The 26,313-nt window shown below is 32.8% G+C and overlaps 1 protein-coding gene across 2 annotated transcripts in view; it reads left to right on the top strand.

Annotated features, from left to right (window-relative positions):
* The window catches only part of LOC125068074 (protein real-time), a 65,407-nt gene that overhangs the window by 19,937 nt on the left and 19,157 nt on the right, over positions 1 to 26,313 (top strand). For both annotated transcript variants that reach the window (XM_047677064.1, XM_047677065.1), the window contains exons 2-5: positions 9,555 to 9,704; positions 10,701 to 10,832; positions 14,466 to 14,595; positions 15,986 to 16,162. In XM_047677064.1, coding sequence (XP_047533020.1) covers positions 9,555 to 9,704; positions 10,701 to 10,832; positions 14,466 to 14,595; positions 15,986 to 16,162 — 589 coding nt within the window. The remainder of the gene's footprint in view (positions 1 to 9,554; positions 9,705 to 10,700; positions 10,833 to 14,465; positions 14,596 to 15,985; positions 16,163 to 26,313) is intronic.

The following is a 26,313-nucleotide window of genomic DNA, read 5'->3' as shown; positions in this document are numbered from 1 at the left end:
CGTTATGTGTACCACGTGACATCCCACATCACCCGGGCTCGGCCATTGACGTTCTGTCTGAGAATCCTTACTACTAAGCGCTTTACAGTGTAAGCTGATTAATAGTATTTGATACTTGCTATCATGGTGTCCGTAATCATAGGATATACATAGATTTAACTTTGTATGCTTCTTTCTAATCACTAAATTGATGTATTCTTTATGTGAATTCTCTATGAATTCTTCGGAGATATTCTCTTTGTTTATCAGTATTTCGCATTATTTGACAGAAAACTTAAAGAATTCTCTGTCGAATATTATAAGTAGAGGTGTAAATAAAGTGTAAATTTTAAATTTTGCGATGGAATTTATATAATAATCAAGCTTTTTAACCATATGCAACATGTAAGCCTATATATCGCATATATTTATATATAATCTTATGTAGTCTAATGTATATTCAAACAATTTTATTGTTTTATTTGTAACGAAGAGTCATTTCCGCTGTAGAAGTAGAAATTAATTTTAATTTATCGCCGATGGTGACGTAGTTGTGATGCTAATTATTGCGGTATGGGTGACAGTTTTCACTATAAACATCTAAATGTAATGGTTAGCTCTGATTAGGAAATATGTCCGATTTCAGCCTCGATGGTCTAAATCTTACAATTAGAGGCCCGGAAAAGTCTAGGCGTAGGATCACGTCCTTACATAGGCAGTTATCTTTTATTTAAAAGTTCTTGACGAACCAAAACATTGTATTGACATTTAAGCTCAGTATTAAAGGTAAACTAATAAAACCTACTTTCCGAGTCCGCAAAGTTAATACATCATTCTCGGGGCACGATATTCGTTTCTATAATAAGAATCCATTTCGCCTATTCAAAAATTTAATCTCATGTCACCATTGATAAATAAGGCGTATAACTCATATTAATAATAAAAATCCATGCATATAGTATACGTTGATTTTCCTTATTATCATATATTCCATACGTCTAATTGTACTTGATCTTATTAAAATGTTAGAAGATACTCTTCTAATCAGTTTCTTGCCGATTCTGGGTAGAATCTACTTTTCTAACCGGTGGTAGTTTTACATTTAATTCAATACTGTAACATTACGAAATAGCTTTTATGAAATTACTTGAATAAAGTGTACATTGATGTTGAGTATCTCGAGATGTGTAGCCTTCTTAACTAACTACTAGAGTCTAGTGGTCCATTAACTGGAGTAACAAGATAATGTCGTCTAATGTGTCATATAGCGTTTGGCAACGCTTGAATATACTAATAAACTCGATACGAAATATATGCTAGAAATCCCCCAGTTTTCCTTGTTTCATAAGAGCTTGAAGAAAAAGCATATCGTTTAACTATTAGTAAAGGTACATAACATAACATAAGCAGCCTGTAAATTTCCCACTGCTGGGCTAAGGCCTCCTCTCCCTTCAGGAGAAGGTTTGGAACATATTCCACCACGCTGCTCCAATGCGGGTTGGTGGAATACACATGTGGCAGAATTTCGTTGAAACATGCAGGTTTCCTCACGATGTTTTCCTTCACCGCCGAGCACGAGATGAATTATAAACACAAATTAAGCACATGAAAATTCAGTGGTGGCTCCCTGGGTTCGAACCCGAAATCATCGGTTAAGATGCACGCGTTCTAATCAATGGGCCATCTCGGCTCATCAGTAAAGGTACCGAATAAAATATTTGTTTCTGTAGTAAAAGTTTTAATATATTATTTAATATTAATTACTTACTTTTTATGTGCTGCGGTTTGAGTGCAATGAACGCGTTGCATCATTCGGATTTCAAACTAAATAACTAACAATTCGTAGCTGAATAACTAGGTTAACGATTCTATTGCTAATCTTAAGCAATAAACAGCGGAAAAGTTTTCCAAGAAGCTATATGTTATCCTTGTTGATCGCCAGGCATATTTAAAAGTAACATGGAAATAAAAATAGGCTTAAATGAAGAAATGAGTCAAGAGAACTATATGGATGGCTATCACTATTGATAGGTCAACAGATCGAGTAAAGGTCGCCGAGAAATGTTAAAGCCGCAGGTTCAATGTTGGCTCATTGAGCTATTATCGTAGTCTCTCACAGCAAAAGATTACGCTTAGTTTGGAAGAAAATAAGTATGTTAGTGAAGACTTACGACCTTTTGACCATTTTTTTATGCAACAAATTCCTCATCTAGTCTATGGAGAGGGTACTGCTGGTTTTTCAGTGGATATCCCGGTGTATCGGGGCGCACTAGGCGTCCAGGCTACCAGCGAATCCCACATCCTCCCCCCACTTCCACGTTGGGGAAACGAGTAAAGCGTTTTTCCAGCAAGATAAAAAGGATATGGAACAAAAGGTGTCTCTCTGTTTAATTTCATAGTGTTTCCAGGCCGCTATTGAGAATTTCGTTCTAGAAAACTCCATGATTTTTTATGAGATCAATGTTTTAAGGCTTCAGGATCTACAGCCTGATAGTAGCCGCTAAACCAAGCAGTTAGGTGATTGATAAAACTAGTTAGTACTACAAATTTTTAGTAAGATATCTTTAGAAGGTACATACATAATGTTTCTTAATTTTGTCACACACATAAAAAAGTAACTACTGAGTTTCTTATTGGTTATCATCTATAGATTCATATTCGGAAGAGATGGAAGCTCTACACTTGACTTAAACCGGTTAATTATTTCTCAATATAATATATGTTTCGTTTTCCGCCGATTTTTACCGCGATATAATAACTAAATGTTCTCGAGAAAGTTATCTAAAGCAAAATGTAAATATTTGATAAGCAAGATGAATTTATTTCTACTTCCACTTCGAAGAATTTAAATCGAAGTGATGCAGGTGTTTATGTTTTAGTATTTTAAGTAAACAAACCACCTATCTCTTTGAAGACAGCGTCTTGCAATCCCACGGGGTTTTTCTATTGGAACACAATAAAAATTTGTAGCAGATCTTTGTAACGGTCGTGTTGGTTGCCTATCATATTACACGTCAGTCTCACGTGATGCCGTTAGAGTTATAGAATTGTCCATATACGGCTAAGCAGACAAATAATACCGGGAATAAGCCTCACCTCGTTCGCTACCGGCTAGAAAGGGTTAGTTAAATTATTTTGTGGGTTAATGTACATACGCTTCTGCATCAGGATCCCAGAAAACATTCAAAAATGTTAAATTGTATAATTGTCATAAAGTTATTTAGGAATGTTTGTGTTATTAGTAAACAATAGTAAGTAAGTAAGACAAGACAAGAAGTAATAGCTTTTTAGATGATAGTACACCTTAGGATTGAAACGGTAAACTCGAGACCTTTTCAAATACAATTTTTTGTAAATGGCTTCATTGTCAATAATGGTGATAATCGAGGGGGAGCACCAAAATTGAAGGCCGTGATATGCGGGCCGACCGTCAAGGCGTCACAGTAGCATGCGAAAGTGGACTCGTGATGGCCCCGAAGAATAAATAAAACCGTAGATCAAGAAATCACTGCTTGCACCTAGGAACTTGTTTGGCTCAAGAGAGGGCTATAATAAAGTGTGTGACATCAATTTAGACCCATGATGTATATTAGTCGCTTTACTTTAATGTTAGTTATATGTCAAACAATTAACAATCTCGACGATTATTCGAAAGATGGAGGCTATACTCCACAATACGGTAAATAATTCATCTATATAAGCAAATGTACTAAGTGTTTTTATTTTATACTTGAGTGCACTTATAAGATAGAAGCATAAGGGACATATTAGTCCTCGTTCTCCTTTCCAGTGGAATAAACCAGTAATTTCTTCGTCATAGTACAAAATAAGTACTTTTGTTAATAATTATTATTCCTAATTGTAAAGCGATGTTATAATTGCGTTTTTTATTTTGTATGAATTTGCATTTGACAATTTTCATGGCTCAAGGCTCAAATTAAATTGCTCAAGGTTTATATCAAGCGTTATCTTTTGTAAGATAAAAGTGAAGGCATACTTCGTTGATTTAATTTAAAATGAAATGATAAACTTCCGCCTCGTAGGCGACGGAACCTTATCTTTAATTTATATTTATTTTCATTTGCCCGCTGGAAATTTTCTATATGTGTACGAACGACTTTAAAAGCTCATTACTAGTAACTCTGACACTGACGTACAATGAAAATATAAAATATTTGATACATTTTCAACATGAAATCTACAAATAACTTATTGAAACTCTTGCGATAACGATCGACAATTCAATTTGGACTTCAAGACCGAATTCGTGTGTCTCCCACACACGAGGACAATGCAAATACTTGCACTGTCAATATCGAACCAGTGCAGCGGTTTGCAGCGTTGAAGGATTTCGAGATTCAATTTTACGGCGTCTCTTTGCACGTTTAGCGTGCATTAACACATATGTTTGAAGGGCATTATATTCGTTGTTAGTAGTATTAAAGATGAATATATAATTAATTTAATAAATAAACAAATTGAGCTTGAAATATATGACGTGTTTATTTTTGGGTTTTTCTAGATATCTATTTATGAAGACACGGCCGTGTCCGGTATTCTTGAGTATTATTTGACTGAATTAAAATACTTTATTTAGAATTTCAGCTTATTTACTATTAATGCTATTAACATTTCATCTTTTATTAAGAATTATTATCGCCTATGTTTTTTTAAAACTAAAACTTATAGGTAAATTGATTTCATTAAAACATTCAAATTTAGTCGGAACTTCAATTATCTTTCTTATTTAAATAATATAGTGCTACACCTATTATATATCATATTCTCTATATGTATCCTATATATCATACACCAAACAAACATCAGCTGCTACAAATGTTCCGGATTAAGTGTAGCGCGGCCTAAATTAAAGTAATTAGGATTTCATCTCACGTAAATTTTGAATGACTTCCGGTAGATCACTTTCTATTCTATATTTGTGTGATACATGCGGTTATTATGTCAGACATCGTGTACCTGACTTGAATATCGTACTGTTTTATTGGTATACAAAATTGTCTGTCCATATTTGTCTTGTCAAATCTCAAAAATAATGTAGTTAAGCGTGAATACCGCAATAGTTTATAGTACGACACAATTTAAATGTATGTATATATGTATATAATATATATATATATATATATATATATATATATATATATATATATATATATATATATATATATATATATTGTATATATATATATATATATTATATATATATATATTTAATAAGATAGACTGGATTTTAATAAGATTATATCGCCAACTGAATACGAGCTGCCGAAAGTGATATATTGGTGAACTATGTATCGCATTACCGACTGACTGTGTCAAACCTCTTAAGGAATAAATTAAGTTAAGGTAATACAACTTATGTACGTTTTTTCCTCAATGCTACGAACAGCTTAGTTTAATACAAATTATTATAACGTAACATGGGTCTTATTGCCCCTATTACCCTTGAAGTCGGCTGTTATGCGCCTTAAATTTTGTTTTACTTTAATTATTTATATATAAATGTGTGTACATTGACCGTCATAGCTGAGAACATGTCGAAAAAAAATATGGCCAACTTTTGGCCGCTAAGTACACGCACACTAGTGAATTAGTATCACGTTTGGAAAGTATCAAGAATAATAAAGTTAACCAGCATAGTTAGTTCTTTTCTAGACTTTTATTGTTAGATGTATTCAGCTTATTTTTAAACTCCAGACAATGTAACTTACGGTTAATCTAAATCCACTTGCAATTACTTTATATATAGATAATATGCAATCGAAGAGATAATATTGATTTCTGTAACACGTCTGCTTGTTCATAATACCGACACGCTCAGCGCGTCAATGTCAAGGACGACATGAACTAGATTCGCCGAGATCACATTCGTTTGATCTTATGTAAGATATATACGTCTACTAGCCGTAAATAAATAAACAGATACCCTTTATTTATTAAATATAGAAAGAAGCATTGCAATTATGGTTCCAGTAAAAACTTCCACCGGTTCGAAACTTAATATAACAAGTTTGAATTCAATTATCTTCTTGTGCGAAGTATGTTCGTCTGTGACACGCTTATTGTTTGACAGTAATTTGTAATTATCCGTCTTGTTCTTTTCACGTTTTAAAAATCAGAGAAAAATTAAAACTTTTACTTGGAAGAGAAAGCATCATTTCCTTATGACTAATGAATGTCTAAAATTTGCACATTAAATAACGTTTTTTTAATTCACCCTCGTAGTCTAATTATAAGTTATAGTCTAATTGTAAGTATGAAATATCATGGAGGTACTCCCTAATAAACTTAATATCATGCATAAGGTTTTCTCTAGTTTGTACCGGAATTTTATTTAAGAAGGAATTTTCGTTTGCCGGATTTGAAATGAGCTCGACTCTTATATTAATCAAATATATGTGGAGTTTTTAAGTAATTGCTCGCTTAATAAGAAACACGTGGAACGGTTTTTTCTCTTAATAAAAAGTTATATAAATAACTAGCGTTCTTTGCGTGGCACTAAACAGATATAAATTTTTCATTTCGTAGTAGGGCCCGTTTGGTTAGGAAGCAACCACTCATCATATGTTCCACCACCAAACAGGTATACTTAGTAGTAGTAGGGTGAGTTAGCTAGTGTAACTGCAGGTGCAAGGGACAAAGCATCATAGTTTGGTTGGTAACGGATTGGGGATGTTACGAGTGGTTAACATTTCATAAAGCGTCAATCTTTGTATCGTGGCCAGGTGGCCCAATTGCCCGTCCGCCAACTTTTTTTTTTATAAAGAAATAGAATTCCATCATACAGATATTCACATAGGTCCATGTAACACTGTCTATTTAAGCGGTCCACGGAAGCGCTCAGCAGACTTGATTATTCTCCATTTAAACTTAAACAAAATATTCAAAAATTGTGTGACTAAACTTTTATTTTAAATGTGTCTCATATTATAGATAATATACATCTCTAGAGTAGTTTATAAATGAGTAAATAAACACACAAATGTATAAATAAAGATTACTGTTAAGGAACTAAATAAATTAGCTCTAGCACTATTAATACTTGTCAATTCGCCAGTGACCTTGAATTCGATCTATATCAATAGGCTTGTTTCCACTAATAATAAATCGGATGGCTTTGAGTTTCTCATGATTAACCATGATAATTAGTAAATAAAAAAACAACTTTTCTACAAAAATAATAAAAGATTAATTATATTTTTGGAAAATAAAATCGACAAAATGAGGCATTTAATCACGTGACATTAAACACCAATCAGAGTTGCGTGACGTCACACCTCGCGAAACAAGCGCGGAACGCTACGTTGTTGCTATCAATTATCATTATGGCAGATAAACTGGGGGTACTACTTGGTTCTGGATCTTTCAAACACTCTGCGATTATTGACAAACTTTGTTTTTTCAACATATATCTTCTTGGCATTCGAACTTCGTTGGTATACAACCTGGTTTCATGCGCACTTGTGTCTTTACCCATAATATGATACTCTGTATAATTAGTCATATCATTTGGCAACTAAAAACATAAGAAGAGTTTGAATTATTACATTTTATAAAACGAAAATAATATTTTAACTCAAACAAATCATAAAGTCCTATTCTAGTCCTAACATTTTATAGGTTATGTGTAATATATTATATTTGCTAAATTCATTTCTTTTACGATACATTTATAACTAGATATATAAAGTTGTATTTAATACTTACATCGAAATGATCTTCACAGAAATAAATTGTGGAATTAGTTGACAAAATAAGAGCATCTTGCCTCCATGCCATTTTTAAGCACTTTATTCGTATTTATTTATTGTTTGGTACGTATATGAATAATTTGTCTGGCGTTTTTATCATTGTACTTTCACATTGGGGCACCATACATTATTTATAATACGAGGAATTCATTATTTATTAAAAAACACAATTGACTGTCATACACAAACACGGCTGTTTCGCGAGGTGTGACGTCATTCAAGACGCCATGACAGTCTTGGCCTTTTTCGCGGTCAATTTCAAGTTCATTTCTAAAAACTCAAAATACTAACATAAAAAACCTATTTTTCTTAAAATAGTATATTTTTGGGGTGAAATAGATGCTAAGCTATAGTTTTAAACTAATTTCCAAATTTTGTCAACTAGCCTATTATGTAATAGGTTTATACCAATAGAATATTATGTAAAAGCAATCGACCTTGTACGTCGAGACAAACCATTTCTTTTGTAAAACATTTGCCGAATTATCGCAACATCAAAGAAACGGAATGTCGGACACGCTGATGCGATTAAACGCTAGGATTGCCCAATCTCGATTTCATATCCGTGGCTCCGAGGTCGCTTACTAAACGCCTCGCGATCAGCGCTGAAGGTTGACGGGGAGAGTGGTTCCTATTTATTTGAGTCCTCGACAACATTGTCTCGTTATTTCCAAGAAATGCCGAAAAAAATATTTAGTACCATTTTAAAATACGTTAGGATTTTTCGCATCAGTGATTTTGCTTTTGGATGTATAATATTAGTCTTGTATTTTCAACTAATGTTAATAGTTGATATATGTTTGAAGGTTGTACTACGTAGATCCTATAAATTTCATTATATTAAAATCACCCTCGTCTTGAATTCTGATTTTGAACCCATTTTTAGTAGAGACGATGATGAAGTCTTAATTTTTAAAGTGTGTTAATTGCTTATTTTTTTCGGAACCGATGGCCCAGTCATACATTAATCTTAACTGAAGATTGCATTTGTGTTTAATTTGTATCTTTTCTTAAGATTTGTACCTTGTACCTGTACCTTGTGCTCAATGGTAAAGGAAAACGTGAGAAAACCTTCTTGTGTCTGGGTGAAATTTTACCACACCTGTATCCACAAATTCCCATTGGACCTCACGAGGATAAGAGGGCTTAGCTCATCAGTGAGATATTCACTAGCTATACTATTTTACGTATTTATTTATTTAATAGCCGAAACAAATCAGTGAAAGTTTTTATATTTCCTGTTCGCCAAGCTTGTTTTAGATGCGAAATTGATGTAATAAATTCCATTCATTTGAATATTTCGTTTTCGTAAATTTCGCTGACAAGCTCTTAGATGTATTCACTATGATTTTTTTTAAACTTTTCAATACCTACAATATGTTGTATTTTTTTTTAAATAAACTCGATTAAGGAACAAATTGGGAGTTTTTCTTGAAATTTGCGGTACAATTTGGACAGTAAACATTGTTTTAGTGTTACTCGCCCGTATTACGAGTGACGATTTATAGGAAGACGATGTCCATTTAATGTATATCCTTAATGTTATGTTTATATATAACGATGTAAATGCTAAAAATCTTTAGAAAAGATACAAAATAGAGGAATAATGATCGTGACGAAATCTTTTACCGTTTGGAATGTGTTACTTAATTCTAAACTAATTTCTGTATTATCAGAAGACCTTTTTTATGTCTCATCATGAATATTAGGTTATAGTCGTATCTTGAGTATATTATAAAAGGGAATAATCGTTTTCTTTTGTTATTGTTAACAAAAACATTGAAATTTAATTTTGTTTGTCAACAGGCATATGAAATGCGGTTCCCGAGCTGTCCTCAGATACCGGTGGTAATTGAATGCGTGATCACCGAGGACAGCTGGTCCGCAGACGATTCGCAACGCCACACGACCAGGCGGTGCCAGCTGAATGTTGATGCGCCATATTTGTTGAAGAAGGTGAGCCATTGTATAATACTAAAAAAAAACATGAAATTGGATGATAGTACAAGATAATTTGTATTGATATATCGTTTAGTTTTCCAAACTCTTATCTAAAGCAGTTGACGCAATGTCATCAGTATTCTAGAAGAAGTATGGCAGATAGTTGAATAAGGAAAAAGGTAGAATAATTTATTTTTTAAAAAGAATTTTTATCTTTAAAAGCAAATCCCAAAGTACAATATACAAAGAGAATTCAAAAAATCTTAAAACTTACAAACAAGACTTATTTGTATCTACGAGTTCTGCCTTTTAAGTTGTGTCGTTTGAAATAAGTACAGACGATCTAATAGATTATTACCGTCTATTGTTTTTCAAATACTTCTCTTTACTTTTGCATGCGTTCAAATCAGTTTTTAAAACATTTATTCAACTCCGGAGTGGGGGTAGTCGAAATGGCCGATTTGTATGCGTCAACAGCTTCTTCAGCTGTGCTGAAACGTTGACCACGAAGACTTTGCTTAATTTCGGGGAACGTTAAAGAATCGTTAGGGCTTAAGTCAGGGCTGTGAGGCGGATGATGTAAAATTTCGACCGTTTTGGTGCCCAAAAACATCTTTGTTTGGTGGGCGGTGTGCGAACTTGCATAATCATGGTGCAGTATCATACGACGTCTCGAAATGTTTTTTTGGAATTCGGTGATGACTTGTGGCAAACAAATAATGGTATACCAGTCAGGGGTCAGTTACCCCTTGCGATCTTCTAGTACAATAGTGGCGACGTGGCCACCCTTTGGCACAAACGAGGCAACGAATTTTTTTGAAGATATATTATACATACAAGTATAATACGATTATAAGAATGGTTAATCTTAAAACGTATGTTCATAGGCGATGGTGACCACTTACCCCGACGTGGCCCATTTGCCCACCCGCCTAACTATGTGTACTATAAAAAAAGAAGCAAATATAATATAAATATAAGTATAGTATTTAATAATATATATTTTTGCAGATGATCGGTGTCGATTATGTCTACTTCATTCAGAAGAATCACCTGGACCTCAAGAATAGAGTGCTGGAAATTGAAGCTACAAACGAAACCTTCGCCTCCAGAGTATCGGTCATAGAGAAATGTAAATATTATGTAAGTATGTGTAGATTTAGTTTTAAAATTTCTTTAAAATAAGAACTATCAAATTAAATGTACAATTTTTTAATACAGTTGAAATTGATTGTATTGTAAACTTAAATAATTTTAGAATTTCCAATTTCCACGTATTTTTATTGATATCTTGTATGTTATGTTGTCTTAGATTTTCGCGATTATTACACATTGAAATAAAACTAGTTTTTTAACGGATTTAATCGCGTATATTAATTATTTTATTTTAACATCCCGACGTTTCGAGCACTTTGCAGTGTTCGTGGTCACGGGCAGACTGATCCTTACACAAACCGGAATAAGATTATTGTCACGGCATCTTTTCAGAGGATTTTTTTACGACGTGTAATTTTATGTATGTATTTTTTCTCAATGTATTATTTGAAATTATTACGAGATTACATGAAAATAATCAGACAAGTTTTTCTTCTCTCACAGTAATCGCAAATAGACCGTGATATCCCAAATAACCATGAATTTGAATAATTTTGGAAGAAACAGATGGCTCAGTTTAATTATTTGATTTACTCTATAACTGGAAAGGTCGTGACGCAAACCATCTATTTTTGCACGCTTTCCGAATAACTAATCACTAGGAGTTATTTTGCTTAGTATATGTAGGTAAATGGAAAAGTTTAGCGTTTAGATAAAACTAATATTAATTAACTCAAATTTGTTTGTTCGTATTTTATGACTTCTGATAATTAAGTCGATTAGTGATTCATCAGCTTATTGTAACTTACTACTGGACATAAGCCACTCCCAAGGTGCGCCAACGCTCCCGGCCCTCCGCTTCCCACACACAGGTCGGCCGAGGGCAATTCATGTTTTTTTAGTAAATTTAATCTTAAAATATTAATTTTATGCTGTAGAATATCATATAGATAATCAAAAGCATGGAGTATTCATGCTGGATGTATTTCCATGATAAATAAAGTTGACTACTTAATCTAATGATTTCGGTTCGATCTTTCGATCCAGTTTAGTATTTATTTAGTAAAGCTTATAAGATCTTGAATGAAAACATATAGGTTTTAAATCAGCCTCACTAATATTACATTACATTGAATGAGTATAAATATAAAAAAAATATATATTTGCGAACTTCTGAAAAGCTAAGATTAATTACGAATTTAACAGAAACCCTCATAGTGTCGATATCTAGGGCGCACTTTGAAACATTCGTTATAAAATGTCAATAAAGAACTCGATGTACAGCTTGGCTTCTAGAATTAACTAGAGCAAACATTAAATAATGATCATGTTAAACCTGTACTTTTCAGTGCATACAATTAGGTTTATTCAATTGCTGTTAATTTTTTTAACAGTCATCAGCATGCACTATCTATATTAAATTTATATTTTAAAGAAAAATAGGTACAATTTTCGTAATTCTGGACTACGATTAAGGAGTGGAGTGGATTTGAGGGTGGCTGCTTGATTTAAATTATATAAATAATGAGATAACTTAAGGCAAAGGAAATTGTTTAACTTGATATCTTCATCAAAAAAGTTTAGTACAAAAAAGATTTGAGAGGCGATATTGTTGTGTTCTGGTGAAGGGTGACTGAACTAGTGAAACTACCGTTACAAAGGACATAAAATCCTAGATTCCAGGGTTAGCCGCGCAGTGTTGATATTGTAAACAGTGTTTAAAATTTCTTATGGCGTCAATATCTATAGGCAGTGGGCACCATCTACCCATTTGTCAGTCCGACTATCTTGGATATAAAAAAAAGAAACTACACAATAGTAGTTTTATAATCATTAAAATAGTAATATTTCCCTGTTTTTTAACACGCAAATCACCCTTCTATTTATTTTGGTGGACATCGAGTCTAAATACTATATTTGTAGTGGATTAACGAACTATCGCACGTTTTATTCCACTTTTATGTCTACGATTCACGCGGCTCAGTGACAATAAAATGTTTTAGTCGTGTAAATATTTGTACGAAGCGTTATCGATATAGTTTATTTTGAATGTGTTTGTTATTTCGTTTATCTGATAGCAACGGAGATATGATACGTTTGTGATCGATTGCATGGAAATATGTCTCTTGGTCGTGATCCGGTTGTTAAAGAAAGTATCGATACGGTGTCACTGGAACCGATCTGGTGTGGTCATTAAAGTTGCGAGTTTTTTAATAAATAGTTCTCTGACTTGATAACTTAATAAGACGTATATTAAATTATTGTTTATAATTATATATAATAAAAAAAATTAGTATCAAATAAACTTTATTTAGGACATGGCTGGTACATGTTATAACAAAGTATTAAAAGTAAATTACTGTATATTTAATCAATATAAAACAGGGAAAACGAATAATTACAATATCGATATTTATAATATTGGTACAATTAAAAAGGCTGTAGGTCTGTCTGAAATAGGGATTTATTCGAAATAGGACGTCATGGTTACTTATTAAAAAATTAACAGATGTTAATGAAAAGAGTTTCTAATGAGATTTGGGTAGTTATCCTCGATATAATCTATATTCCGAGCAACGATGGTACATAAAAGACAAAAAAATCCACGAGTTTCGCTAGTTCTTCTCACGCCAGGGTATTTTCTTTTCTGAATCAACGATAGTGTTTAATTCGACAATATTTAAGACAATATTCTTTATAAAATAAAGGAATTCATTGTCAATTGACGTATGTATGTGTGATAGCATATATATATATCTACATATACACACGTATATACGGCGATGTTTTCCGAGGAGTTTCTCATAAACGTTTAATTAAACTTGTGACAATTCGCTTCACAATTAGAGGACGTCTTCAAAGCGCGCGCTCGACCTTGCAGCGCAGCTCACGTACCGCTTCGACATCGCCACAAACTAATTACATGTTACAAGAAACCGATGTGATTATTATTGCTTGCATATTCTAATAATAATAATTACTTACGTACGAGTTATAATGAACTCTGTTTCGATATACTTAGGATTCATATTGAGACTGCTACTGCGACAGTTGCTTTGATCAACACGACTCGCACGGTAGATGTTAACTTAATCAATATCCTTTTTCATATGTACGACTTTATTGAATATATGTTTGAAGGCCTTATTTATAATACAGACTGATTTCTCTCTTTCTCTTATTATTACATTTAAAGATAAATATATAAAGCCTCGTTTAACTATTCATCGATTCGACACCATTCATGGGTTCAAATAGGCTTTACTTTTTGTTTAATCTTGTTAAATGACGATTCTAAAGTACCTTTTGATTTTGGATTTTTTTTTATTTTATGAAATAAGATTTGATTTTTTGAAAATTATATATTTAAGTGCATTTATTTTAATTAATGGAGTTTACATTTTGAATGATCGCTCGCCGTTACCTATAAATATAATGATAAACTGCCATAGATTAAAAAACCAAATGCTTATAGTGAGGCAACAAATGCAAATTCCCGGTAGCGCGAAACGATTTGTCTTTTTGTTAATGCAATAATTAATAATTAAAGTGACAACACTCTTGACGTATTAACAAAGAGACGCCATCTGCCTCTTGTTATGTATGCTGAATAACCTACAACCACATTACCCACGAGCGATTATAGGACAAGTAAGTCATGATATAAATTCTCTTAAACAGGTGCATCCGGAGAATCCTGATTGGACGTGCTTTGAACAGAGCGCATTACTTGACGTCAAGAATTTCTTCGGTCTCGAAAACACCGTGGAGAAGATAGCGATGAAGCAATACGCCGCGAATATTGCTAAAGGTGAGCTCGGACGGATATAATCGTAAATCATTTTAACATTTACAAGCAATTAAAAAAGGACTTAACGCTATGCAGGTATTTTCTACCTTCATGGCGGCAAATGCAAAAAAAAATACAACAATAATAATGGTTTTGATCACAAGCACAATAAAAAACCGTTTAAATATATAAATACATATTAATTATAATAACTGTATAAATAAAAACAGCACGAATGAAATTTCGTTTGTTCCGATCGAATTAAGGTGAACAAACCTTGGATTTACATATTACTTGCAATATGTTAATAGCTCAACTATATTGTACAATTCTTGTCCATGTATGTACGCAAAAACATAAATGATTTTCCCAGAAATTGTGACGTACATTCTGTTAACACTAGGAACAAGAATAAACTTGTTACTCCAAGTACCCGATTACACAGGGTTAGTAACTCTTTTTTGGGGCAATGTATACGTTTTTACAACAGGATCCCAGAAAACGTTCAAAATTATTCAATTATAAAATTCAAAAGAGTCGTTAAAGAGCGTTTGTGTACTAAAGGATATTACAACACTAATGACTTTTTAGTTGACTGCACACCTTGGGAATGAAATGATCGCCTCCAGGCTGTTTCAAATAACTAAAATATAATTATCATTGTACATGGAAAATGGTTAAAAAAAAAATAAAAAAATATATCCCGCTGAGTTTCTTTCGCCGGTTCTTCTCAGGTCTGAGGTGCTAAATTCCGAACCGGTGGTAGATTTTTGACAATCAATAAGCAAGTGTAAAACACTTCTATATTGAATAAAGATTTTTGACTTTGACTTTGACATTATATCTTTATTTCTAATACAACGCCATTAAACTTTAATAAGTATATATTTACATTAATTATATTATTGAAGCCTTCGATCAATGATATCGTGTCAATGCGTTGTGCAATTTTGTTTATTTGGATTTTATCCTTTTGTGGGTTTAATACCTTAGTGATCACAATCATCCCGCAACAGGAAGCCGCGCAGACGTTTCTCAAATGAGGTACCAGATTCAAGAGACCGTACGTCTTATATTTGGTGTCAAGTATAATATTAAATGTTATGTCTCAAAGTTCAAATGTTTTGGCATATGTATGCATTTATATTTGGTTTTTATTTTTCGTGTTTTTGTTTCTTCGTCCTCTCCCTATGCAATAGTGACGTTTAATTCACGGCGGCAAACGTCTTTTAGTTATTATTGAAATAAATCTTCATGGGTGTTGCAGTCGGAATAATAATTTTGTATGCGTCCAAAAATTGTTTTTTTTTATATATTCTCTGTTTACAGAACTGTAAAAAAATACTCTTATTATTAAAAGAAGTAGCTTTTTGTAACTCACCTCTTTTATGATATGTGTTTTAATAAACAGGGAAGGAATTGATCGAGGTGTTCATGAAAGAAGTGTACGAGACTGGCGTGAAGGAACTGCGACCGTGGAACGCATCAGAGCCTGGAAAGAACCGCGAACTAAGACGGGTCGTGTCTCGTGGTACGGAGCCACTCTCGCCGCCACCCGTTGCTGAAACTAAGAAGCTTTCAATACCAGGTCAGTGGGTACTCACTGTAAAACATACTAGGAAACAAGAAAACATAAATTAAAAATCTTAACAGCGCCCCCGACCTAAAAAACCTTAAAACATATATGTTCCCTGTTTATTGAGCTCAAACACGAAAACTCTGCCGTGAGTTGACGAGGAGATGGGTATCCTGCTCATTACAAATGCTGCACCACCAGGCCAAGGTTGCCAAGGTTATGTTATTGTATGTATATTCTGAATCAAATACCTTTCGTAAATAAAATAAAATCAAAATAGGTTCATCCGCAACTATCGTGCCAAAAATATACACGACCACACGTTCAACCACCATTTGTTTAATAATATCTATAAATATTTACCTAAGAACGCGACTTATTTTCTTAATAAACTTGAACACGTGTAACCATATACCTGTTTCAAAAAAGTAACAGAGACAAAAAGAGACAGAGTTAATATCTTCAGAAAAACCTAAACTGCAACTGTTGAATGTCGGGTCTGAACCTCGCGTACAGTACATAACAGTAGTTATGAAATAACTGTTAATTGATTCAGTAACACGCAGATGGTTTAGTTAATATCCTTTTTGTTGTAAGGTGTATTCAATCATGAGCCTAAAGCAATGTTAGGTGAATGATCTAGGGATATCCAGTATTTCCAAATACTATCGCAATGCTTGTTTGCCAAGAATATCATATATTTTTTTTACTGAAGCTGATTGACTTGTCTAGATGATTTGTATGTACTAATTATTATCATTATGTTTTGTGCTTGGCTGTGAAGGATTTGTCATTTAAAAAAAAATGTCCAGGATGTTTTTCACGTAGGCCTTTAAAGTTCTGTACATCAACCTAAATTCATAAAAATCGTAAGACATGTATTTTCTTTATTGTTTATGTGGGCTTAAGATTGGCAAATAGGCAACCTGATGGTAAGTGTTCACCATCGGTAATAATCATTGCCACTGTAAGAATTATTGACTTTTACATCGTTAATACGTCGCCAAGGTAACTAACACAACAATACTAAGTATTGCTGTTTGGCGGTAGAATATGTCATGATTGGGTGATACCTACCCAGGCGGCCTAGTACAAAACTCTGGCACCAAGTATTATATAGTAGTATAATATCGTAACATTAAAACACCACAAATTAATCGTTATTTTAGAACTTATGCTGATAATAAAAAAGGTAATCTGCAAAAACATAAAATGTCTATAAACCAAGATGTTTAAGAAGATACAGCAGACACGACGGCGTCTGTTTACGTCGTAAATTTAGCTTTTATACAAGTAATCTTGATAGGATTAAACAAAAGGAGCGTTCTAAATATGCCGTTATTTAACATTTATATGTATATGTAAGGCTCTTATTTGTGTTAATAATGAGTAAAGATGAAGATCCAAAATTTATCGATTAAAAGATTAAAGATTTTGACTAAATATGGAACGATCACTGGTTGCTCAGCAGTGCCGCCGACCAATACCCTTTCAGATCAAATAGAAATTAATGCATCTGACTTTGATTAGCGTTTCAGAATCTGCAGGATAGTATTAATAATGGTATAATATATTATCCTTTAGGTTTTACCAAACGGGGCAGTCAAATAAATTTGTCTTTGTCATCGGTTTTAGCTGGTTTTATTTATGAAAATGAAATTATGTTTTATTCGAGAAGCTGTTTTAAGCATCGTTGAACTATCATTTTACAAGATAATATTAAATATAAAGCTAGAGTTAATGATATGTGGTGATGGGCCGTCAAATTTAAATGACAGATTCTCAGGGAAACCCAAAAATTCCGGCGTTCCAGATTTATCTTATTGACAGCTGGTATATTCGAACACAAAACGTTGAACGCAGGAAATACCAACGAAATCGGCATCGCGGTTTTGGATAAACCGCAATTGTAAATCGTTTGTCACGAACGAATATTGTAGCCATTGTTGTCGATTCAGGAAAATACTTGTTTTTTTAACTGAAGTCTAAAGCAGGATCTTACTACTAAGATCGGTAAATGGTGTTGTGTTTTTATGGTAGTTTTATACACCAATTCATCCCTTTCCATTTCATGTTAATTCACGAGTCAGTCATGATTATGATGTTGTTGAAAATAAGTATCGTATTTACATATACACGGCTAGTTTATAGATGTTCAATGTTTTCTGTACATCGATTTAGCAGTTTCTAGAATAATTGACGCGCGCGTGTGAACGGCCAGCCGCTTCTGTATAATTTTATCATTCGATTTAATTAATTGTTCAGTTTGGAAGATCTCGCCTCTATACTAATTTACAAATAGCGTTTTATGATCGTTGTATGCAAATATTCTCTCTAATAATAATTGGAATTGTTTATCACTACAAAATTTGGTTTGAATAATTATATATACACAGGTGTATGTGTAACCTTGTATGCTGATATATATTGAGATAAATATTATACATTTCGATAACGTTTGACCGATCACTATGAAAGTGTCAACTTTCCTAAGTTATGTCCACTAAAGTTTCGACTATGTGTATATTCACAATCACAACACAAATCACAATGAGTCTCTGAACACTAAATATTTTCTAGGCAGGTAGTGTATGTGTATGCAAGTGTACTGAAAGCACGCCGATCACTCGCCACCCTGCGATACGGGTGGTGGCACATGTGTTTTTCTTTCATTAATAAAATATACAGGACAACTTACAATGTCCGTAATGGGGAGAATTGATACGATATGAAATGTTTGAGGAAGTAGAATTTTGCGCTATATGTACTCGTATCTGTTAATAGTATTTAGACAAATTTAAAGAGGCAACAAAATTATAGGCATAGTATGTTAGTGAGTGATGTACAAAAACGATCTAAGTATATAAAACTATTTCCTTCCTTCGAAATATATATTCGTATGTTTGCGTTCACACGAAGTATTCCCAACCGCAGTGTGAGCACATGAATCACTCGAAAACTTAAGTCTTTTCCTAGATTACGGCCATTACGAAGTTTTCGGTGAGGATTTAGGTATTTGCATAAAACAAGCTCGTGATTTCTACTTCGTTTGCGTCAACGTTAGTTAATAAAGTAGTTTTTAGTGTTTGCCCAGTGAAAGAAATTGGATCATATTCTTTAATAAAAAAAAAAATCCAGAATATTTGTTAACTTGGCTCTAGTCTCCAATTTTTTTAACTAATAACACTCGTCAATATCTACAAAAAAAAAAAAATGAAAAGCAGTTAACAAACATAGGAGAAACAGGCTCTGAACTGTTTTGTCTTTGCCTATTTATAAGTGCATATATATTTCTACGAGAATTATGAAACAAAGGTACTTATTAATAAGGTACATTTATGATAATGTAATGTGGTAACGTTTCAAAATTATATATCCTCAAACGTACGTTTAAATTATAAGTGCTAACGCAGTAATGGTGTAGAAATCGTTTGTTTATACATTTAAGTGTATATTCGAAGGCGACTTATTCAGGTGTCCCATTTGCGAATTCACTAACGAATATATATAAAACACGATATCTTGTGTAATAAATTTAAAAATAGAAAAATGTCGCTGCAAATTGATGTACCACTCAGAGCGAGTTATCGGTTCGGAGCAGTTATGTATTTTAGTTCGTTTACGGTAAACACGTTCGGTATTTTCATCACTATTGTTATTATCGACGAGCTCGCCGTCCCCACTATTATAAACGATGTCATTATTTAATGGTATAAACAAACGAAACTTATGCTATTATTAGTCGATCACACCGAATTTTGTCCATTAAAGAATGACTTACTGAACGTTTTGCGTGACCGTTTACCTTTTGGGGTCAATCAGTTCGATCAATGTCGTGGTCGAAAATAGAATATTCGTTTAAGAGGTAACATTATACAAAGTCATCGATAGTCGTTTCAGCTACAACGATTTTATGTTTAAGGTCGAGATTATTATGATAAAATTAATATCATATTGATTCATACAATAGTAATTATATTCTTCATTAAATAGGTGCACTAGGTTTAAATGAACGGTATGTTGAACGAAGATTACGGTTTCAAATAAACTTTTTTATTTATATCTTTTATATGTATGTGTCCTGTTTGGGCCTATATTTGGTGGTGACTTGGTTACCATGTAAATCACTCCTAACAACGCTAATGTATATCTTGTACGTTATATAAAGGCACTTGCTTCCTTTAGATTCATATAATGCAACATATATTCGATCATAGGCGGCAGAATAAGCATTAGACACTTTATATACAAGTGAAAATTATTTTAACTATAATTACAATACTCACGAGTATTTAAAATAAAATAGCCCTATACGTAATAATTTTTAATCATTATATCGTCAATGCTCCAGTGACCTTCGGAACTAAGGTGTGCATGTAGTTACACTGGCTCAGCGCTTCAACCGGAACAGAACATTACTGTGTACTAAGCATGGGTGATATCCGAATTTTGTGACGTCGGTTGAGTAACGGATATTTGGATTAAATATCGGTGTTGACATCCGATTTCAGATCCAGATGTCGCCCTGTCTTTGTTTAACTTTACATTGTACGATATGTGAGAAAGGGATGAAACGAATGTGATATCGAAATCGGTTTAACAATCTCTTTCTCAAAAATGAGTTATTAGAAACTTAAAGAGATATAGGGCGAATATGTCATGAGTTTAATATTATCGTACTTTGAATCCTTTGACGTACCAAAACGATATTTATAGTTTTTTAGATGCAGTAAAAACTTATTTAGATTTTAGATTAGTTTCGATAAATCGGACACATGCCTACTAATTACTGCTGTTTGGCGGTAGGATTTGTGATAAGTGAGTGTTACCTATCCAGCCGACTTGCATAAAGCCCTACCAGTTATTCTTTTATTATTATTATATTATAGTTCCTTATGGTTTCCGATGCATGTACAAGGAAAATCACGTTCATTGGTCGTGCACATGTGGTTTTTCATTGTATCTATTTTCTGCCAAAGGTGTTTTCAATGTTGCTGATTTAATTAGATAATTTATTTATAGTTTATTGTCGCGTGCAGCATTCCTGTTCTGTAAGAACTCACTGCGTTACGTAATCTTGATATATTTGTTTGTCAGCGCTCCGTTATTTTGCTAACCGATTTGGAAATTATGTATGTTTATATTACCGTTATAATACTATCCATAAGGGTGAAAAATTCGACAATGTTTTTTGCCTGGTTTCAATTTTATTTACTCAGATTATTATTTGAACTCCATTGTTTTTTTGTTAATATTTTATACTAGTTGTCGTCCACGGCTTCGCTCGAATTTTAGGGGTTGGTTGTCATGTCCTTGGAGTTCAAGTTTGCTTTATACCAAATTTTGTTCATTGGTTTGTCAGTTAAAGAGCGACAGACCGACAGAGAAGTATAGGTATTAGTATAGATTATGATTAGTTTATCCTTTAACATTTTTATATTTATAGTCAATGTCGCGTATCTAGGTTTGATTACAAGATCATTTATTTTCGTTTTCTTTAGGGAGTTTCAAATTTTTCACAGAATAGCTCCACCAATGTTAGGTATTTTGTAAGGCTACTATTACGTGTCGTAATTTCGGGCTTCGCGGTAGATTTATGATATGACTTTGTTTTATCCCAAAAACGTAAATGACTGTTTATTTTATTTGACTTAGTATGCCAAGAATTCTGTTAGTACAGAATCAGGATTAACGAATTGGTACTAGTTACAACTTGTAATTACTACATATTAAAAATTAATCCGAACATATTATCCGATTTACGTTTTAAACGTTTAACACTTGTTTGCGTTTCATGATATAGATCTTTTATAGATGTAAAGATTTCGTCTTCATAAATATTCGTAATATATCTCCGTGCCAGGCTCCTTCAACCTCGAGACCAACTCTTCCACGGATTGCTTCATTTTGATTACCAAATCTTGGAACGGCGCCAATATGAAGATCACTCTGTAGGATATGCAACTTATGGCATTCAATAATTGCGGATTTATTCAATGCGGATGTTGTATTGCGTTGCAATATATTTTCGAAGTTCCGATATGGTTCAGTTGCATCAAATCTTACATGAAAAGTGGCGTGTTCAAACCCGCGCAAGCACGATTGTATTTATTTCGTGTTCGGCGGTGAAGGAAAATATCTTGAGAAATTGACTTTAAGGAGAAAACTGAATTTAAGCAGCGTGGTGGAAGGATCTCTGAATCTTCCCTCAAGTCTTCTTCTAGGAGACGAATATTTACAGACTATCACTATACCTTTTATTATTTTTATTATTTCCAATCAATCAAATCCATTTACTTAAAATATTTGATCCATAAATCTCATCAAAATGTTCAAAAGGCTGTCTTATCGCTTAAATAGCACTCTCTTGAAATTGAATAAAGCGGTAAGGGGGTGACTTTTCACTCCTAGTTTTCCATGTTTGTTTTTTCTTTAAACCTGTACTATAATTAAATCCTGTGAGTAATTGTTAAACATGTACTAAGAGTATTTTAATTTTTACTTCATTAGAGGAAGCTTCGCACTTGAATCGGTAATGTACCCATAAAATGTACCAATTAAAAATAATTCAAATTTTTTATTCTATATAGAAGCGTTACACTTGCATATTCATTAAAAATCTTGAAAAACTGGCAGATTTTTTATGATTCTAATAATATGCATGTAAATTTTCGATAAGGACTTCAGTTTTGTAATATTATTAAGCCTGAGCAAGGCAAGGCTGAGAACGATTCTTTTAAAGTTGCCAATGAATATTTTTAAGCAAATAAAATGTAAAGCGACTACGCTTCATATATATATATTCAATATAGTTTCCACTGAGGAAAACTTTCGAGAAAATCATTATTTACAATTCATTCATATTATCATATTACATCCATTACACACGTATTTGTCATCTTTATAATGTCCTGTCCTGTCCTGTCTTCGTAAAAGGTATACAAAGTTACCCCTCCCATTTTTGCCTTTAATAGTTGATATTTCTAAAAATCGTCTACTAATAAGCGTCTATGTCGTCAAAGGAGTAACTATGCTAGTCGGACTTATAATTTTCGGAGATTTCGTGATAAGTAGTAGTTAATAGTAGTAATAAATAACATAAGCTTTAATTATAAAATTTACATTATCTTTACAATGACATTGAAATTATATGACATTGATATTTACAATACCAGTGACAATTTCTCACCTTGTAATTTTTCCATTGTAATTCGTAAGCTAGTGGTGATTTTTAAGACAATTTGTCCTATACATGTAAATATCGAGTATTTGGCACTGTGTTCATTTCAAATGGTTTCTGTTGACTGGCTTACATTTACGAAGTCGAAGAGATATATATATATCAAATATTTGAACATGGATTTCATTCTAGCGCCTGGGACCTGAGTTGCTTTGTTGGTTTTCCGAATCCTCAAAACAGGGTATAATAGTAAGGTTGATTATTATAATTGACTGATACGTTTAATTTCTGAATAATTAATTTCGCTAAAATAATGAAAAAGGTGAAGTAAAATACGATTTGTTTTCTTTTTATTACAACTAGTATCCATGTTCTCGTGTTACAGAGGAGTTGTTAGGTACCTGTGGTTTTGTCCATACTTTTGGCAACGGTAATGCTTTATTTGTAAATACGCGACTGTATAAAACCTTTAATAAAATATAATATCTGACATTCTCTTTATATATATAGGCAAGAAAGACCGCAATGAAAATAGTAATCATAAGACGATAGTTTGTCTGGATTTACGTTAGAGGGTTGAACATGAGCTAGGAGTTTTCTAGGTCTCATTTTCACATTAAATAAATCGTACTCGCTGCTATCATTTGATGTCCTCTAAAAAGTATAGAAATATATAATGTTGAATACATTTAATAAAAATTTCCAAGCAAAGAGGATTTGGTTTTTTTATCGTTAACATTTGTAATTTTACTTACAATTAAATACTTTAAAATTTGTGACTTCAATTTTGTGATTCACACGTTGTATTTTAACGGTGATGGTATTAAGACAAAGGCCTTAACTTATATGGTACTTAAATGGTAATAACAACTAAACAAAGTATCAACCTAATCGGTTAAACGATGTTATGTGATCGGTTAAAGATTAATGCAATATGAACTAAAGCATGCATTTCTTTCATTTCTTTTTTCTATTTAAATATAGCTGCCACAAGAAATCTCAAAAGCCATGGCGAATTTGGCAACTCCAATTTTTTTTTACTAAATTTATATTAAGCATTAGTTGGTAAAGAAAAATACCATCTGCCATTCGGAGATATACTTGCGTTATCAATATATTTTTTCCATACACATATACTCCTATGTAAACTTTGTCTAGGTGCTTCTTTTGTGTGATAATATTATCTTTCATCGGAAATCACGTGAGTTATTTCATTCCGATTGATATTGCGTTTTGATAAATTCAAGTGACAATTTCTACTTATAAATTTAGGTAGGTAAAGTAAAAACTGCGTCAAAGTATTGACGTTTTTAGGAACGCTCACAAAATTCACGTTCTAATTTCGACAGAAGCTTCGTACAATGTATAATTCATTATTCAACTGTGGGTAAGCGTAATGTTTGCAAACAGCTATTTTTGAAACGTAAATACCCACGTCCAAAGTTTAGTTTTCAAAATTTTCAGCGAAATCATTATAATAGATGACAATCCATTTCTTTTGTTACGCGATGACTTTTTTCATAGAACAAGAATATTTTTTAAGAAAACCTTTCTATAAATTTTGGAGATATTTGTTCTTTTTTACACGTGTTTTGTAATTATAATGAATTTAATTACCATTGGATATATTTAAACGGATATTATTTAAAAGAAAGGTTGCAAATTGGGAGGTTCAATAGTACAAAGGCTTATGTCGCCTAGTCATTTTAAAAGTAGCAGGATTTCTCATGACCCCTGGGCTATTATCGTACCCACTCTTCTTACGCAAGGATTGCGCTTAACTGGAGGGAAAAATTGGATAATTAGCAATTCCTTGAAAAAAAAAGCTTAACTCATACTATTTAAAAAAATAAAATTATTATATTAAATTTTACTAAGACTTAGGTCACCATATATAAAATTATTCCTTTTCCTATACCATTATCCTACTCCTAATCTTTTCCTAATCCTACCCTCCTTCTCACAGGGACATCCCAATCCGGCGCTTGGAATAGCCTCACCTTGACAAGATCTTCTCAGAAGATGTTGGGGAACAGAAGCAGATCCGCCATTTCCATTCGTGAACAGCGTAATTCCATTCTTTCTCAAGAACGAAATAAGACGAGTCTAATGCCACCTGAACAAAAAAAATCAGGCTTACTTAGCCATCTTAACCTCCATAAGAGCAAACATAAATTAGAAGACGAAACATCTCCTTCAAGACTTAAAAGTGAACTGCAAGTCAAAAGCAGTATTTGGCACAAAAAGTTAGACGACAATAAGAAGACCGGCGATAAAAAAAAGGTTACTCTTAGTAACTTAAATTTGAATATGACAAGATTGAGCTCAGACGATGTTATTAAAAGAAGTAATTTTAAATCCTGCGATTGCAATCCAGATAATCAGCTAGTGAACGTGAGTCAATTTGTTACAAGATGGGACAATTTAGTCCTTGTGTTGTTATGTGCAATGATTTTAATCTTAGTATTGTCAGCGCCTTTGTCATTTTTCTTCGGTTGGAGACCTGAACGATAGCTAAGTACAAATCAATTGAATTATACGTTTTATTTTTTGTTTTCTTTTATTTTTATTATTTACTGATAGGTTATTTTAAGTCCTTGTGCAATTTCATTCTGAAATAACATCACCAAACTGTGAGTTATTTAAATTAAAAGAAAGCTTCGAGCTATTATACTTAAAAGTAAACTGTTTACTGTCATTTGGATCCTTATTAACAGAACGTTTAAATGAGATTAAATTCATGATTACATTTCATTTGCGTTAATTTGACGATAAATAAAGCCTTCAGCGTGCACTGGAAACTGTAATTCGGAATGTTTGTTAAATTCACGAGGACGTGTCGTATTGACGTTATTTGCGCCCACTCTGTTTCAGCTTCATTCAATTGTCCTACGAATTCCGAAAATTTTGCAGTGGAAAGTCAATGAAAACGTTTCATATATTTGTGTTATTAGTAGTAAATAATTTACGTTATCGCCAAAAA

The sequence above is a fragment of the Vanessa atalanta genome, chromosome 13 (genome assembly GCF_905147765.1).
Source record: "Vanessa atalanta chromosome 13, ilVanAtal1.2, whole genome shotgun sequence".
Lineage (NCBI taxonomy): Eukaryota > Metazoa > Arthropoda > Insecta > Lepidoptera > Nymphalidae > Vanessa > Vanessa atalanta.
The sequence above is the reverse complement of the archived record's forward strand: the minus strand, read 5'-3'. Positions and strand labels throughout refer to the sequence as shown.